The sequence below is a fragment of the Dendropsophus ebraccatus genome, chromosome 2, assembly GCF_027789765.1.
Source record: "Dendropsophus ebraccatus isolate aDenEbr1 chromosome 2, aDenEbr1.pat, whole genome shotgun sequence".
In the NCBI taxonomy this organism is placed as follows: Eukaryota; Metazoa; Chordata; class Amphibia; order Anura; family Hylidae; genus Dendropsophus; species Dendropsophus ebraccatus.
Window position 1 is genome coordinate 165,058,780 of NC_091455.1, and position 17,958 is coordinate 165,076,737.

The window sequence follows — 17,958 nt, forward strand, 5'->3', positions numbered from 1 at the left end:
GGGTGAAATGGACTCCTTAGCACTCAAACTAGAGTTTGATGATGAGTTTGGCACCACAGTGGGAGAGGGAGGTGAAGACTCGCAGACGACTACTCCAGTAAAGCCTGTAAAGCCCAAGCGGGAAAGGAAAGAGAAGGAGCCTGGTATGTCAGATGATACAGATTGCATACTTATGATCTTATTGGTATTCAGTATAATATGTAGCCATTAGAAATAGACCATATTGAGGACTTTGCTTACATAGGTTTTTAGGACACCTGTGTGTATGTATAGTACACCCCCACTAGTTAAGAGACTTTCAAGTATAGGATACCATTAATTTGATTGAAAGTAGCCTATAACTGAACTTTTAATGAGTTCTAAGAAACACCAAAATGTGATTCCAACACAAAACTTCACAATAGACCTAGAGGTCAGGACAGAACCCGGTCTTATTGTGACTCGTCAGTCTGTAATCGTGACATGCTCGATGGAAAACGAATTGGCTGACTAATGCATAATCCTGAATTATACAATCAGGTACACAAGGCCATGTCGTCGTCTGCACCCTGGCAAACCACACTCCCTACATTTTTTTTTTCATTTATTTTGTATGATGTCATCAGGGGAGATATTATAGGGTCTGGTTGAAAGTATAACATGTGGATGTGGGCGACCCATTTCTCACACTGGACAGAAGTTGATATCTACCTGACACCTTTTGTTTTTTTGTTTTTTTCAATCCTACAAAACACTCCTCATAGCATAGCAGTCCTCATCTACACAATGGAATCTGTCCTTGTCTGGGGCAATTTAAGGCAGTGACGTGTACTCTAGTTTGTAGGATGTGTTCGCTATTCAGCAGGTCCCCCGAGAGATAAGTCAGCAGCACTGTAGCACCTTTTTAACTTGTATACTTCTAGAGTGTATTCACACTTAGTGGATTTTATTGCAGAAATAGATGTGACTAAGAATGACTGACCTACAAACATCTGAATGTGGTTGTCAAAATTATTGCCCATGGTTAGAGATCAATCAATATGAACAGATGATTAAAAAAAAAAAAACCTTTAGGACTTTGTAAAAGTAATAAACAGTGTATCTATTACTCAGAATTTAACAATATGCTGAGTTAAAGGGAACCAATCACGCAAAAAATCATTCTAATGATAAGGAAACGTGCTGGCACATCACCCAGCACGCTTCCCAAACATCCCCCTGTACCCTCCGTGCCCCCCTTTATTAGACCATATTCTTACTTTTATGATGTCCCGCTGTATGTAAATGCCAGGCAAATAGTCACGGTGGGCGGTCCTGGGCGGTGGAATAGCTGTAACCACGCCCAGAGGGGCGTGATTGAAAGACCTGCGTTCCACTGACGTCACCCGGGGCCTGCGTTACACGTTGGCGGCGCAGCGACATCTTGAGGACATCGTCACGCCGCCGACGTGGAACGCAGGCCCCGGATGACGTCGGCAGTGTCAGGTCTTTCAATCGCGTCCCTCTGGGCGTGATTACAGCTATTCCACCGCCCAGGACCATGACTAGATCCGCCCAGGACCGCCCACCGTGACTACTTGCCCGGCATGTACAATCAGCGCGGGACATCATAAAAGTAAGAATACGATCTAATAGAGGGGGGGCATTGAGGGTACAGTGGGATGTTTGGGAAGCGTGCTGGGTGATGTGCCAGCACGTTTCCCTATCATTAGGGTGATTTTCTGCGTGATTGGTTCCCTTTAAAGTGTTAGGGCAATTTCATAGTTTTCTCTTTAATTTATACTCTGTTTAAACAACTGTCCTTGTTGATTTTTACTTTCTTTAGGTTCTCGAGCGAAAAAGAATTCTTTGACTCCAAAAGCCACGGTCAAAAAAGGAAAGAAGAGGAACCCCTGGTCAGAAGATGAATCTAAGTCAGACAGTGATATAGAAGAGGCAGAAGTAGTAGAACCTGTCGTCATACCCCGAGATTCCTTACTCAGGAGAGCAGCCGGTAGGTGTGAAGGGTTTATAAGACTGGGAGGTGTTGTACTGCCAATATAATAATATAAACTGTCCTCGTAGTAGGGCTGGGTGATATGGTCAAAAATTAAATCCTCTTTTTTTTTTTTCTTTTTTTTTTAATTTATTAAAAAATTTACTAGAGGTATAGTACATGGGGTAAGTAGTAGTAGGGGAGTAGTACGTGTGGAAGTAGTAGCCCACACAATCTGTGCTAACTATAGAAGATGTATGTTAACAGAGCCCCCGGATGTAGGGTCCCTATATGTACAGTATATCCTCTATATGATGATGACAGGGTGGTGTATACTGCTATCCTATATATACTGTATACACCATCCTTTTATCATAATATATAGGATATACTATATACTGCTATCCTATATATACTGTATACACCATCCTGCCATCATCATCATATAGAGCATATACTGTGTGCTGCTATCCTATATAACCGTATATATAGGATAGCGGTATCTAACTCTGTGTTTGAGCTGGAAGCAGCTGGTGACTGCACCCCCCTAAGGCCCTGCTCCCCCTTTTTGGTTTCTTTTTTTTTTTTTTTTTTTTTAATTGAATTTGCAATTTGTAAAAAAAAAAAAAAATCTATTTAAGGACAAAGTAATCAAATTCTATTACTCACCCAGCCCTACCTCATAGTATGAACAAAATTTGTGCTTCGCATAATGGACCACAGATTATAAAGAAAGACATCGGAGACTGATCCTTACACTTCTTTAATCTCATCCCAATATTTTCATCCTTATTCTCCTTAGCCGAGCGGCCCAAGTACACGTTTGACTTTTCAGAAGAAGAAGACGCAGATGATGATGATGACGATGATCAGATTATTAGTAATAATAACAACCTGAATAACTTGAAGACAAAATCATCTCCAATTTCAAACAGCCGGAATGATGATGATGACGACATTCCTTCAGAAAAAGATGAATATGATTTCACATCTTTTAAATCTACTAAAACCACAGAGTATGTACAAGCTTTATATTTCACAGATTTTCTGCTAAAGTGTGGCATCTATAAACTTATTATTTTCTAATATTCATATGATTCCTAACTTTTTTTTCTGTCGTCTTTCAACTCGTGTAGAAAAACATCAGAAGCTCAGAAGAAAAAAGATCTAGATGATATATTTTCTTCCACGTCGTTCTCTACAAAAATCAATGATGGTAAGTTATTTGTTCATTTTATTTTTATTAAAAAGAAAAGGATTGGATCACTCACTTGAAACTTTCTTAGTATAATATCTGAATTGCCATCAGAAATCTTTCTCTAAGCAATTTCTACGAGCTCGACAGCGAGTTCCAGAAAGTGACTTCTTGTTCACATACTGTGGGGTTCATGCAGTCTTAAAGCCAGTCCAGATATAAGAGCAAGACAAATGGGGGTTATATGTGGAAGATAAAGCCACCAGTAATAGTAGTAGTAAGCATATTACTAGCAAGAAGTTAAGAAAAAAAAACTTGAAATTGACATTTTACACGATTTAGCACATTTCATGCTATAGTTCTGCCACAGAGTGGTTTATTTTTGATAAAAATATTGACATCCTGATTTTGTGTTTGTTAGAGGACACCGCAAAATATAACAGTGATGAGGAAGAATCCTCTCCTCTCTACTCCTCGCCATTCAGCTACAAATCGTCAGAGAAAACAACTAGTAAAACATCAACTAAAAAAGATAAAGGTAACGTGTAAGCTTACTGCATTGCATAGTCACAATCTGCATAAGTGTTAATAAATCTGATTTATGTATCCGGTTATGATTGTGAATTGTCTCATACTCCTTTCACTTGGTCAGAATTCTTTTGCTTTTCTGCATTGTGCAGATAAACCAGCCAATACCAAGAAAGTAACATAATAAACAAGTCCTTCTTAACTCTCCCCATGCATAGCACTGTGGGACTGCCGCCAGGCTCTTGGATCTCCTGCTCCAGGGACCTCACGACTTGGCTGAGGGATTGCCCATTTAGCCGTTCAGTGACTGGGATGGGATGCCCCAGCCTGAATCTTTTTTTTTTTTCCCTGATTTCTCGTTTAAGTTGCTTGAAATCCTGTAGCCTGCATCGGTCACTTAGTAGTTAAAGGCTTTGTCCAGGTTTATAAAGTGTTTCTAGATGTATTAATTAAATAATACATTCCTACACCGATTCCCTCAGGTTCCATTCCAGTGCCTTCCTTTCCCCCCACTTTTCATCACTGTTCCTCTCTGTTCCACTTTTCATCACTGTTCTCTTAAGTCTCCGCACCTTTTCAGCTAGTTCCTGACTGTGGCCAGTCATTGGCTGAGTAGGCAGGTCCTGCTCATCTCAGCAACTAGCGGTGGAGAGCAGGGGGACCAGAAAGTCCCGCATTTCTGTACCAAGCATTGCTTATGATAAAATGTGACTCTTTGTTTTGAAAACAACCAAGATAAATCCTATTAACCCTATAACGACTACGGACGTAAATTTATGCCATGGAGGTCTGTGCCCAATCAACCCATGGCATACATTTATGCCATTATCTGCAGGGGCTTTATGAAGTGTGCTCAGGAGCTGAGCTCGCTCCATAGACACTGAGGTAATGAAGGGCCCCCACAATTGTGCAGCAGCCGCCATTAACAGAGATCACGGCATTTAAATGTCTCCTGTCACTGTCCTTTCGGAGCCCCCGCAGTGTGATTTGCGGGGGTCCTAATCCTTATAACCGTTGAAGTGGAAAAGGCAACAATGCAAAAATTAAAATTTTCTCTGTCTTTAAGGCCAAAATCCTCTGTGTCCTTAAATATTAAAGGGAAAGTAACAGCAGGTTAGAAGCATCTAACCTGCTGATATCTCCCTATAATGCACCGTTTCCATGTTATTAGTAGTCTATCTTCTATACTTATTAGGTGTTTTGATGCACTGGGGAGGGGGTGGGATTACTGCCCCCAGTGCACCCATCCGCCCTTATCTGGCCCACTTTGCTGATATTTATTAGCACATTGCTCTTTTGAGAGTACAGAGGGGCAACAGACAGTCGTGTCTTACCTTTGTCCCAGAGGGCCCTTTCATAGGGGTTGATATTAAGAATACGAAGCTTGTCCTTTTGCCAACTAGTCCAGGAATGTTTCTTGTATGCTCTCTGAACTGCTTTAAGGTCTCTGCCGTATTCATTGCATTTATTAGTTTTATTGTATTTTATTGATTAGAAGACGCTCCCAAATTTAACAGTGATTATGATGATGATGAGGATGATGAACCTTCACCCCTCTACTCCTCAACATTTAGCTTCAAATCTACAGAAAAACCAGCAAGCAAGCCATCAACTAAGAAAGGTAAAGGTCATCTTCGTTTTGTCAGGGTTTAGATTATTCCATGTTATTTAAAGGAAATCCTCAGACTGTGCTGTCCTATGTAAAGGTAGTATAGACTAGGAGATTCCTATCAGCCAAAATGGCACAAAAATACAGTACCTTCTCACTAATAGGATTGACCCCTCCATCCCCATCTGTGTACACAACAGCCAGTAAGTCACGGCGGATGTCAGGGGGAGAGCGCCCTGCTCATCATTTTACTGAAAACATAAACTTTATTCAGCATATTCGGTTGTTGGTTCTAATAGCTAAACGGCATCATTTAGTGTTTGTTTTTGTCTCCCATTGTGGACATGTCCCTATACTGTGCCACTCTTACACACAATAATACTGATTGTTCCTTTACCTAATACTATACTTAGAAAAGCCCACCAACAGGGTTTTCTTGGTATTCCAACAATTGTTTAGATAAGAAGCATTAAACAATGGGTATTACCAGCAGAAATCCACTATTGAAGAGGCTCTGTGCTAAATTCGGTTAAGAGACAGTAAAACGTTTATTACATATGTTATTATATGAACACACACAGAAATTCAAGGTTGAGCTACAATAAGCAGGCTAGTTTTTTTTTTTTTTTTTACATCTGACAGTGAGGTGACCACTCTGGTCCGCTGATCCCATCAACAGCTCAACCTGCCTTAAGGCAATGAAACAAAACTTCTAATATGTCTGCAGCAGCTCTAGAAGTAACGTTTACCTTGTACCAGGAGCCATTCCTGTAAAATGATAAGTATGAACATTACAGTGCCCCACCATGATGGTTAGAGCAATGCAATTCCTGGTGTTATGGGACTGTAATAGTAACAAGACACTGAAACACTACTGTAACAGCTGGAATATGGCAGACAGGGCAATCTGAAATCAGTAGGCTCCACATGACACTACAGCACGCCACATGCTGCCTGCACTACAGCAACCAAATTGCGGCTCGTACACAGTCACATTGGGGATCAGAGGAGGGTGTCTGGATGTTCTGAGAGATGGCTATGCACAGTGAAGCAGAATGCAGTTAAATACAACTCTTGAGTCTAAATGCAAAGCTTGACATTCCTTAGCACAGATGGGCTATAATGTTTAAGTCTTATTGGTGTCTTAGGGATACAGGAAGGCAAGACTCCAGTGGGCAAAATAACAAATTGGATCACTGAGCACTGTGAAACAATTGCCTGGTTCGATGAGTCCAGATTTCTTTTCACCATGCTAAGGGGAGGGTCAAAAAATAGTACAAGCAGGTATCAGGTGTACAGATTGGCATTTTGCCATTCCCTGGGGTACCTCTGATACCTATGCATGAATGTTTAAAGGAGAAGTCCAGCAAAAAAAAAAAAAAATTATTAAAAAAGTGTCCCGTCCCCCCCCCCCCCCAAAAGTAGTACAAATAACCAATATACACTTGTTACGGGAAATGCTTATAAAGTGATTTTTCCCTGCACTTGCTACTGCATCAAGGCTTCACTTCCTAGATAAAATGGTGATGTCACGACCCGACTCCCAGAGCTGTGCGGACTGTGGCTGCTGGAGAGGATGATGGCAGGGGGACACTGAGGGACACAGGACACTGGAGGGACACTGAGCATCCCTCTGCCATCATCCTCTCCAGCAGCCACAGCCTGCACATCTCTGGGAGTCGGGTCGTGACATCACCATCTTATCCAGGAAGTTAAGCCTTGATGCAGTAGCAAGTGCAGGGAAAAAAGCACTTTATAAGCATTTCCCGGAATAAGTGTATATTGTTGATTTGTATAACTTTTGGGGGCAATACAATACTTAATAATAAATAATAAAGGGGTTGTCCCGCGAAAATCTGGAAAGTTAAATAGATTTGTAATTTACTTATATTAAAAAAATCTCCAGTCTTCCCATACTTATTAGCTGCTGTGTGTCCTGCAGGAAATGTTGTTTTATTTTCAGTCTGACACCGTGTTGTCTGCTGCGATCTCTGGCCGAGACAGAAACTCTGTCTCGGTTTTCTATGAATCACCATAGAAAACCTCGCCTAATATCAGAAAGTTATATAGATTTGTAATTTACTTCTATCAGTTGATTTAAGAGAAAAAGATTTTTGCTGGAAAACCCCTTTTAAGAATGCAGTATATGTATGTATATGAGTAAGTATGAGGGGCTACAGTTCAGGAAAGAGCTCTTCTGTCAGTCACATCATACTTTTGATGGCAACTGAACCAAGTAACTTCAGTATTCAAACTATAATACTTCACAGTTAATGTTAAAGATGATTAACTTTCATACATTTGCAGCAAAGACCTCTTCCGATGGAACCCCAAAACAGAAACGACCGCCAAAGCCAAAGAAGTCTGATGTTTTTGTGAATTCAGATTCTGACTTGGAGTTTGGAGCCCCAAAGAAAACTACAACACCCAAAGGCAAGTAGCTAGAGAGCCCCCTTTTTCATATTTTGTCTTCTATCACCTGCAAATTAAAGGGATTGCCTTTTGGGAATTCTATCTTTTAAAAGGCCAGGCTAAGTTTGTAAGGGGAAAAAAATGCTCTACTCACCTGCCTGATCCCCATCGCTGTAGGATATGGTATCTTTTTATGATCAACCTCTGGGAATCCCACAATCCTGATGAAGAGATCCTGAGGTGTTGTTCCCTGCGCAGAGGAACCTGGCCACCCACTGCCCAGGGTAACCGTAGTGTGGCCCCTTTTCTCTCAGGACTGGTGGGGGTACCAGAGGTCACAGTCTTCGGCTATGTGTATGTGGATCTAGCAAAATGTCACCATTTTTTATTAAATATTTAGACTTTTCTATATGACTACAAATGATAGGATTTAAAAGTGTTTGTTGTCAGGTTAATGGTAACAATAGTAGGCTGCATAAAAAAAAAAAAAAAATCATTTATTTATGGCCCACAATTTTCATGCCACTGTTGGCCCTTTACAGAAAACGTCTGTAAAGCAGCATTAATGCGTCAACTGCGTATGTGTCATAAGGTATATGACTATTGGAATTAGTTTTTTTGATGAATAAAACTTTCCTTACATATTTTAGACACATCCCCACCCTCGACCTGGCATTTTATACTATATAATTTATTACAGTGACATGAAAACTGTCACCACTAAGGGGCTGTATAGTCTTTAACAATGTTTGGTAAACCTAATGTTTTTTCTTTTTTATTAATAGCAAAGGGAAGAGGAAAGAAGAGAAAAATGTCTGATTCTGAAAATGAAGGGGACTACAATCCTGGAAAAAAATCTGCATCAAAGTCAACATCCAGTAAGGTAAGAGCAGAGCAGTTTACATTTCCGTACGTGACATTGACTATTGATCACATCTGAGATTTATCACAGATCACTGGGTACATATTTTCCAGTTGTCTGCCAGGCGTGTTTCTTACTCTACATCTACACTTCCACTTGTGTCCTGACAGGATAATTCACTGAATTACATACTTTCTACATCACATATGAACGACATTGTCTTTTTTTGGCCCCATTGTTTTGTACTGGAACAGCACACACCTTTCTGTGGTTGTTCTCTCCTTTGGCCCCAATTGAGTCCAGCATTGTGTAATATGGTTTAAAAGCATTTCTATAGTTTGTTTTATTGTTCCTTAACAATCAGTAGGTAGAAAATTTCTTTCCTCCATTAGTCAGAAAAAGGAAAGTTGTCTCTGAAAGATTATGCCCGCTGTTTTGACTATCTAATCTAATATGTATGGTAAACTTGGACAGAGACTTCGAAGAGTCCCCAGCAATTCTTGTTTATAAAACTATATTGATCTGTTACCAATTCTTTTTAAAATAAGCTTTATGGACAGATTTATAGGGATACCTGACCATTATATGAGCATACTGCGCGGTCCATTTTAAAACCATGAACGATAACATGAAGTGCAGTCTCTTTAAGAGCCTGTGCTATTCTTTTAATATTTCTGTGAATATTTGCATCCATTTAACCATAAGGGTATTTGTTTGGTGTGGCACAGAAGGTTTGATGAGGGATTGCGTAGAGGTGAGCGAATTTACAGCACTGAGCAAATTTACTGGCAAAAGTGGGTCAGGGCTGAATCTGTGAGGTCCGAACCAGGTACAGAGCTGCAGACACAGGCAGATGGGTGATAGGGAGAAAAACAAGTGATGCTTTTGTCTTTGCTGATTGCCATTTGCAAAGTTATAAAATTGCATTTTTCCTCAGAAGCTATCTGTTTGTAGTATTTTCCTTGGAATATAAAGTGCTCCACCTGGTAGGGACCTGACAGATTGCCTTTAAAGAGTCACTTGTATTTATTTTTTTTTTTTGCAGAAATCAATAGTCCAGGCGATTTAAATAAACTTTGTATTTGGGTTTATTAGGCAAATATGCCATTTTCTGCATTCAAAAAGCCTTTTCCCAGGCCCCCTCCCTCCTCTTTTCCATTCACTGCAAAATATCAGGAAATTGTGACTTGTTGCATCAGACACAACCCTGTCTGTTCTATAGAGAGGAGGGAGTTAGTCGGCAGCAGAGAACAAAGGATTAGAGGTACGGAGGTGGGACAGTGCTGACTATCAGAGGAGATAGCCGGGTGATTAACTGTAAATTAAGGGTCCTCTTCCCGAATCGGGTTATTTATCGCTCCGTGGAATAGAGAGAATGATCAACCGATGATCGTGTCATCTGCTGATCGTTCATTTAGGTTCAAACCTAAAATCATCGTTCGCCACCAGCGCATCGCTATAGTGGAATAGCGGTGCGTGTCGGCTATTTCAAAACATTGTACATTACCTGTCCAGGCTGCAGGTCTTCTCCTTCTCCCGGTCCCGTGCCGCAGCAGCTTCGGAGCGGGGGCTATCTGGACTGACAGACCGCTCAGCCAATCACTGGCCGGAACCAGTGATTGGCTGAGCGGTCTGTCAGGTCAGACAGCCCCTCTCGAAAGGTGCTGCGGCACGGGACCAGGAGAAGACCTGAAGTCCTGTTTTGGTGCCTCATCTCTCTCCGCCTCTCCCCTCTCCATATGCAAGCCATGAAGACAGGGGGGAGATCTTCAAACTGTTTTTTCATGATAAAAATGCATTTTTCGGCTAATAAACCCGATTACAAAGTTTCTTAAAATTGCCTGTACTATTGATATTTGGGGGGGGGGGAAATATATTGACAGTGATACTTTAAGTGTGCACATCTCACCAATACTAACCTATCTGGTTAGGAAGGACACTACTTTCCAGCTGCAGACACCTCTTCTGTAGATGAATCTTGGGATGCTGTTTTCAGTACAGTGGTACCTCGGCTCTTAAACAGTATTTAAGGAAAGTTTACTTTGGTTCTCAAACTCTTACTCAGTTCTCAAACACTTTTTGGGTACCCAGTCTTGAAGTACAGTAATATCTTGGTATTAGAACAAAAATTTACCTGAAAATAATGTTCAGAATTCAAACTTTGCTCGGTATCTGAATATTTTTGCGAGTGTGGATGGTGGTTTGTACCTGGTAAGTTTAGCATTGGAGAGGCTTCATACACAGTACTGTATAAGATTGCTGGAGTGCATATACAGTAGTCAGTGCACCACCATCTCCCATACTTTACAGTGCTGGGGGGGGGGGGGCACTATACAGTAAAGGATGAGTGAGGAGTTAGTGACTACTGTTCTATAATTGCTGGTTTTCTTGAATGTTTCTTGTTTAAAATGTAATGTGCTCTATGGTAAAATGTAATGTGCTCTATGGTGCTGTTCTGTAGTGATTACACTGGGCACTTATCAATGTAATATTTGGGTGCTGTAGGTAATTATTGCTGGGTGCTGGAACCAATTAAGCACATTTACATTGTTTCATGTGGGAAACTGCTCAGTTCTCAAACTGCCTTCCAGAACCAAATAAATTCAAGAACAGAAGTACCACTGTATATGTATACATCTATTTGTGACCAGAGCCAGCAGATTTCATGTTAGCTGACCTTTCTTTCTAATCACTTCTTCCTCAGAAGTCTAAGAAACCAACATTTGACATGGATTCAGATGTGGACATTTTCCCAGAAGCAAACTCTGAAAGTGCGACACGGCAGAGGCCAGGTCGGGCCAGGAAAGAAGTAAAATATTTTGCAGAGTCCGATGAAGAAGATGACGATTTTGTTATGTATTAGTTATGTGCCCGAGGAGCACCCGAATGTTTTCCAACAAAGTATCTTGTGTAGTCCTTTTGTCCCTCCTGTTGCAGACTTTTGTACATTGTCTTATTTTATGTGATAATGTATTTGATGTTTTTTATTATTGTGTAGGCATTTTAACATTTGTTGTTACACATACAGTTTTCTGCTCTTTTTTACTCATGGACTGTCATGTACCCGTTCCAATTTGCCTTGTAGAAATGTTTTAGACTGCCGTGCTCAAGCACATTTTAATTGTCCTGATAAAATACTGAAGGGGAAAAAAAAACACAGCAACCCAGCTTTTTCAAATGAAGACAAAAACATTAAAAAAAATTGGAAATCTACCTTCTGTTTGGGTGTTTTATGCAGTGTAAAGATTGCATGGAAAGATTTAAAATAAATATATTTTATTCTTTGCCAGGAGACTCCATGGAAAAAAAGGTAAACAGTATATGAACATAGAAAGCATTGTTAAACAATCTCAATGTACAAACCGAGCCAGTGAAGAATACATCACAGACTTGCTAAAATATCCCCCCAAATTTCTACTAGTGCTTTAAATGAGACCTATAAACACTTTTTCAATGTGTTATTGTCTACAGTGGTATCACCGTCACTGTGATCCAGATTAAAACAATGAAATGGGTGGGCTTTAAGTGTTCTTGAAGTGTGGGGCTGAGGAAATTTTACTATATTGTGCCAGTTTAATGGTAGTGTAGGTCAGTCACATCTCTTGCTTGTACATGTTAACACTTCACAACTCATTATGTAAAATGTTCTGCTAGATGAATTATACCTTTAGTTGTAGCATACAAACAGCTGAGAAAACCCGCAGCTGCTGCTAGTGATAAAGATTAGCAGCTCCTAGCATGCTCTGCCTTTCTCAAATAGCCAAAATGGTCTTTCAGCCAAATTCTCATAACTCATCACTTTTAAGTTGTAGTGAATTGAGGAGTTGTGCACAGGAGAGATGTATTCTGGAAAATTAAGGGGGGGGGGGGGCTTTTATGCAATACCCACTCATAAGTAGTGAACCACACACAAACATTTCTCTAATGGCTTGTGAACAGGTAAACATGAAAAAAAGAAGAAAACAGACAAAAAAACATTGTAACACTGGAAAGTGCCTTTGAGGCTACAATTACTGCAGTAATGCACCTGTAAATATCATCCACCAATACAATCACATCTGTTTGATCCACCTTCTTAAAGTGACACTGACAACTCTACAATAAAATGTCTTCTAACGGAACAGGCAGTTACTCAGATACAAAACTGGCTTCAGATGTAGTGAATGTTCTTCCACAACGTCCTCTGACAGGACAGAGGAGAGGGGAATAGACGTAATGCAGTTGAGGGCATGTTATGACCTATATGACAGTCTATTTTCCGTACATGGACACGTACAACAGTCCATTTGTTTTTTTACTTTTTTTTTTTTTTTTACATTTTTTTGTTACCTTGTCTTGATCATTTTATGTATGCAAGACTGAAGGAAAGCACCGAACATCCAGCAGAAAGAACAGTAAATATGTTATGTACAAAGTCTTCAAAGATCATGCAATCTGATGATCGGAAGAGAAAATAGACATAGCTTTATTTCTTGTTCTGTAAAATGGCTGCTTTAGTGTGGTTTCTTCTATTTGTAATAGTCCAGCAAAGTTAAGAATGTAAACAGCAAAAGTATATAGGTTTATATAAATGGAAACCAACTTGGTCTTTTCTTGCTGAGGAATCTGAACATGTTTTGGATCTGCAATCGGGATGGGGAAATGCTCCTTGCTTGTCATCCCTGTGTGCATATTGTGTTGGGAATGTCTTGTGGAGAGTCAGGCCTATTGCACCTGTGCACATTTGCTGACCCGTTCTTCCTCTGGATTAGTTGAGATGCTGTGACTGTGCTCCGGTGCATTCTCACTTGGACTGGATGCCTCATGGCCTTCTGAGTTCTCTAGCATTTCCTGAATGAGGGGCGGCATCGATCCAGGTATTTCCAGCTTCAATGTGATAACACGCTCTGCACCTAAACAGATAGGTGACAAAATATATATATTTTTAACATTTGGGAAATGTAGTCTAAGCAGTGCAAGGGAAAAGCATGAGAGATGGAGCAGGCCTACTGTAAAACCACATGATTAGTGTAAGAACTAGACCTGAGAGAATTTACATTACAAACAAAGAAAATTGCTTTGTTAGCCTGCCAAGCTGCTTATCAGCCTGCTGCTTTTGAAGTCCATGCCGCTGCCTGCCTCTCTACCCTGGGTGCCTGGAAAAGTTGGATCCAGTCCTGAGAAACTCCTCCCAGGACTGGATCCAGCTTTTCCAGGCACCCGGGGCGGAGCAGCACAGACTTCAAAGCTGATAACCAGATTGCCAAGCTATTCGCTTTGTTTGTAATGTAAATTCGCTCTCTTCTAGTAAGAACCTTGCACTCTTAAGCTGGGTTCACACTACGTATATTTCAGTCAGTATTGTGGTCCTCATATTGCAACCAAAACCAGGAGTGGATTAAAAACACAGAAAGGCTCTGTTCACACAATGTTGAAATTGAGTGGATGGCCGCCATATAACAGTAAATAACGGCCATTATTTCAATATAACAGCCGTTGTTTTAAAATAACAGCAAATATTTGCCATTAAATGGCGGCCATCCACTCAATTTCAACATTGTGTGAACAGAGCCTTTCTGTGTTTTCAATCCACTCCTGGTTTTGGTTGCAATATGAAGATCACAATACTGACTGAAATATACGGAGTGTGAACCCAGCCTTATGGTGCGTTCACACCTACAGGATCTGCAGCTGATTTTCTGCAGCAGATTTCATTTAAATAACTGAACACAGCATCAAATCTGCTGCAGATCCTGTAGGTGTGAACGCACCCTAAGGAAGTTTTTTTTATTTAACAAGACTGCCTCAACTTCCCCTTTTAAGATCTAATTTAGAGAAAATTCAAATAAAGAAGCATTCAGATAGGTGTATGTAAATAATACTAAGAATCTCAGATAGCAACTTAAAGGTTTGGAAGACCTATCACCTGTAATAATATTATATTACTAAACAGTTCAGCATTGTGTTTAGTACAAAAACACTTGAGGTCAACAAGCTGCCACTGAAAAGCCCACAGCACCGCTGGAGGCAGCAGGAAGGAAATCTACATTGCAAACAGGAAAGCAAAACAGGAGCTCCAATCTGGAACATATATGTACATTTAATGTATAAAGTTAAAGGAGAAGTCTGGTGAAAAGTTTTATGAAAGTATTGTATTGCCCCCCAAAAGTTATACAAATCCCCAATATACACTTATTACAGGAAATGCTTATAAAGTGTTTTTTCCCTGCACTTACTACTGCATCAAGGCTTCACTTCCTGGATAAAATGGTGATGTCACGACCCGACTCCCAGAGCTGTGCGGGCTGTGGCTGCTGGAGAGGATGATGGCAGGGGGATGCTCAGTGTCCCTCCAGTGCCCTGTGTCCTTCAGTGTCCCCCTGCCATCATGCAGGGAAAAAAAAGCACTTTATAAGCATTTCCGGTAATAAGTGTATATTGGTGATTTGTATAACTTTTGGGGGGCAATACCATACTTTAATAAAAATTTTCTCCGGACTTCTCCTTTAATGCCAGTGGTAATATGTACAGTAGACCACTCTGACCATGCTAATTTGTAAAGGTAGCTTTTCCACACACAATACCTAAAGTACAACTTAGACCCCAGTTATTATTGTTAAGACTCATACTGTATATTTTATTCATCAGTACTTAGACTGGCCCCTAAGATTTTTCCAAAGGTCCCATAAAGGGGTTTGCACAGCATGTGGCAAATTTCATCTCTGCGGTTGTGCCCACTGACTTGTGACTGGTCAGAAACACTCGGCTGAGCGATATGCCTCTGTGTGTTTGCTCAGCCCTCTTGAAAAACTGCACAAATGATGATATATGGATTCGCACAACTTCTCAGAGATCTGATCCCATATTAGTCTCCTATATCCTTCTATTAACTTGATAATTTTTGCAAACTTTAGGGATACTAAATTAATTGTTTTAACTAATTAAATCTTCAGAGAGAATAAATTATTTGATTAATTTACATTTCACCAATGTTTAATCTTATCCACCTATAACAACCACCACAACAGTGTCCGACCTCTGTAAATGACAAATTTAAATGAGAATCGATAAGGAACTATCTCCTGAATAACTCCTGCATTAAAGCCACTGCAGATAGGTAAAAAAAAATTAAATAAACGCAATCCTTCTTTATTTCTTCTGCCTTTAAAAACAGAGAAGTATTCACATCATAACACCTTTGTGTTCATTCATGAGTATGAGTTGGCCTACAGCTTGAACTGCCCCATGCTGGTGCGTTGAGAAATCTTCACTGTTCTATTTATTTTTTTGTAATTATATTTGAAAGGAAACTTTAAATCTGTCAGAATAATATCTAAAAAAAAAAACCAGGTATATCTCATTACCCTCATGTGTAATAAAGTGACACATGAGGGCTTCTCTATAATATTCCATGGACCTCCTGTCATAGATAAAGCATCAGAGCACAGATACCAAAATTGAGTAAGTTCAAAATTCCCAAATTGTGACTGAACATAGTCTTGGTTTTTGTATTGATGATGCATCTCATCACCACGTATTGAGATATGTGATCCTTTTTTTTCTCTATCATAGACCTACAGTATCTGTGCGCCTCTAGATTTGCATTTTTTGCTCTGTATTCTATTCTAACAATGATATCTATCTCAGGCCGCCTACTTTGATTGGAGCCCTATTACTTGAAGGGGCCTCAAATATGGATATTTGATGAAGCTGTTAAATGACGCAGCACCCCATTGGTCCAATTTTTTTTTTATTATTTTTTTTACAATTGTTTGGTCACCGCACATATAATTCTTCTGAAAACTCATTTTACTTTTTTTCAGATATTTCTTAATAAGTTATAATTAATATGCATTATAATACACACAGCTTTAGGGTCTGAAGCTATTATATTAATGTAATGTTACCTTTTGCACTAATGCTGCGAAGATCTGTGATCTTCATTAAAATCTTTGGAAACATATGGGGTTTGTTGGGTCTTCTCTTTCTGATATAAATTTTCAATGCTTCCAGTAATGGCTCCTGCAGCTTATCTACTTTCGCCGGCTCTTCAAGATCCTGACGGTCTAGATAAGCAAAAGGGAAAAACATTACTTTCCATGCAAAGTTATTTCATCTGTTTACGGTTCTTCCTGTCTGGGTCACATACAGGTTCACCACTAGATGGCAGCATACTGCAAGCCTCCTGCTGGAATGCTTGAATGAATTGTGTTGCATTAGGAGGAGAGAGCTATATTTGGCCTGCTGACATCTGAGTGCCTTTCAGGTCTAATTCTTTACAAAAATATTGCTTGGATGGCTGTTACTACAGATACTCCTTCACTGCAACATGCACTATTCTCCCTTGATAGAACTTATCTGTACTAAAGCAATTTCTATATATTATATATAGGGTACTCAAGGTTGTTGTAAGAGCTTTAATACATTACGTGCAGCCAAGCATTCCAAGCACAAGTGGCACAGGCATCGAGCACTGATTGCCTCTTATTCCTAACTCAGAACAGTCCTTGGATAAAATGTTGCTGCATTTACCACGTGCCTGGTAGAGGAACAACAGGCCGGTCCAGTGCCTGAACCAAGACTAACCTGCCAGCTCATTTGGAGATGGTATGTGTGCTAAAACGCTGGTTCTGATGAGGAAGATAAATTCATTAAGCCAAATCTGTAGTGACTGTGATTCTAGCAATTATTATCAATTATAGGTTTGATCATTTATAAGTAGATAGGAGGTAATAAACATTTTGTATGGGTATGGTACAGATAAAGTACTACAGTGCCAGCCATAATGGTGATCATTGTGCACTCACCCCCCCCCTAAGCTCACCAGACACTAAGAGTGGGTTCCCACTGAGGAATTCTCGCGTATTTTCAGGCGGATTCCACTGCAAAATGCGCACGGAGTTCCGCCCGTAAAGAATATACATTGTGAATGTACATTGGCTTTAATGGGCTTTCCGCTTATTTGTTCACACAGCGGAATTTCCGTGCTGAAAATTCCGCCGCGGATCCACTTTCCATCTGAAGAATTGACAGGTCAATTCTTTGGGCGGATTCCGCTAGAGGAATCCTACAGAAGTCAATGGGGCTTTAATTCTGTTTGAAATTCTGCTTGAATTGGAATTGATTTCCGCTCAAATTCTGCCAGAGCTGAATAGGCGAGGAATTTCAAGCAGAAAACTTTCTGCTTCAATTCCTCAGTGTGAACCCACCCTAAAGGTGAAGAAAGTCAGGATTAATAAGAATAAATGTGGGCATGAAGGGTGGGCATGGCTAGAAGGTCCTTATAGAGTACATGCACAGATTTACTGAGCTGAGTGGATGTACGTCTGTTATCTGTTCACTGTTAGATTTTGGGCTACATTCACACATAGTATTCCCATCAGTCTTTTTTCAACCAAAACCATCAGTGGGTTGAAACC

The 17,958-nt window shown here is 40.1% G+C and overlaps 2 protein-coding genes across 13 annotated transcripts in view; one reads left to right on the forward strand and one right to left on the reverse strand.

Moving 5' to 3' along the window:
- TOP2B (DNA topoisomerase II beta) overlaps positions 1–11,773 on the forward strand; it is a 65,211-nt gene extending 53,438 nt beyond the window's left edge. The window contains exons 29-37 of the mRNA XM_069958663.1: positions 2–143; positions 1,805–1,972; positions 2,757–2,970; positions 3,091–3,170; positions 3,571–3,687; positions 5,173–5,298; positions 7,594–7,719; positions 8,484–8,581; positions 11,265–11,773. Coding sequence (XP_069814764.1) covers positions 2–143; positions 1,805–1,972; positions 2,757–2,970; positions 3,091–3,170; positions 3,571–3,687; positions 5,173–5,298; positions 7,594–7,719; positions 8,484–8,581; positions 11,265–11,423 — 1,230 coding nt within the window. The 3' untranslated portion in view covers positions 11,424–11,773. The remainder of the gene's footprint in view (position 1; positions 144–1,804; positions 1,973–2,756; positions 2,971–3,090; positions 3,171–3,570; positions 3,688–5,172; positions 5,299–7,593; positions 7,720–8,483; positions 8,582–11,264) is intronic.
- A 78-nt stretch (positions 11,774–11,851) lies between these two features.
- The window catches only part of RARB (retinoic acid receptor beta), a 508,146-nt gene continuing 502,039 nt past the window's right edge, over positions 11,852–17,958 (reverse strand). For 11 of the 12 annotated variants that reach the window (XM_069958669.1, XM_069958665.1, XM_069958664.1 and 8 more), the window contains 2 exons: positions 16,447–16,605; positions 11,852–13,452 (listed from right to left, as the gene is read on the reverse strand). In XM_069958669.1, coding sequence (XP_069814770.1) covers positions 13,265–13,452; positions 16,447–16,605 — 347 coding nt within the window. In that variant the 3' untranslated portion in view covers positions 11,852–13,264. The remainder of the gene's footprint in view (positions 13,453–16,446; positions 16,606–17,958) is intronic. The other variant, XM_069958671.1, reaches the window with a different exon arrangement.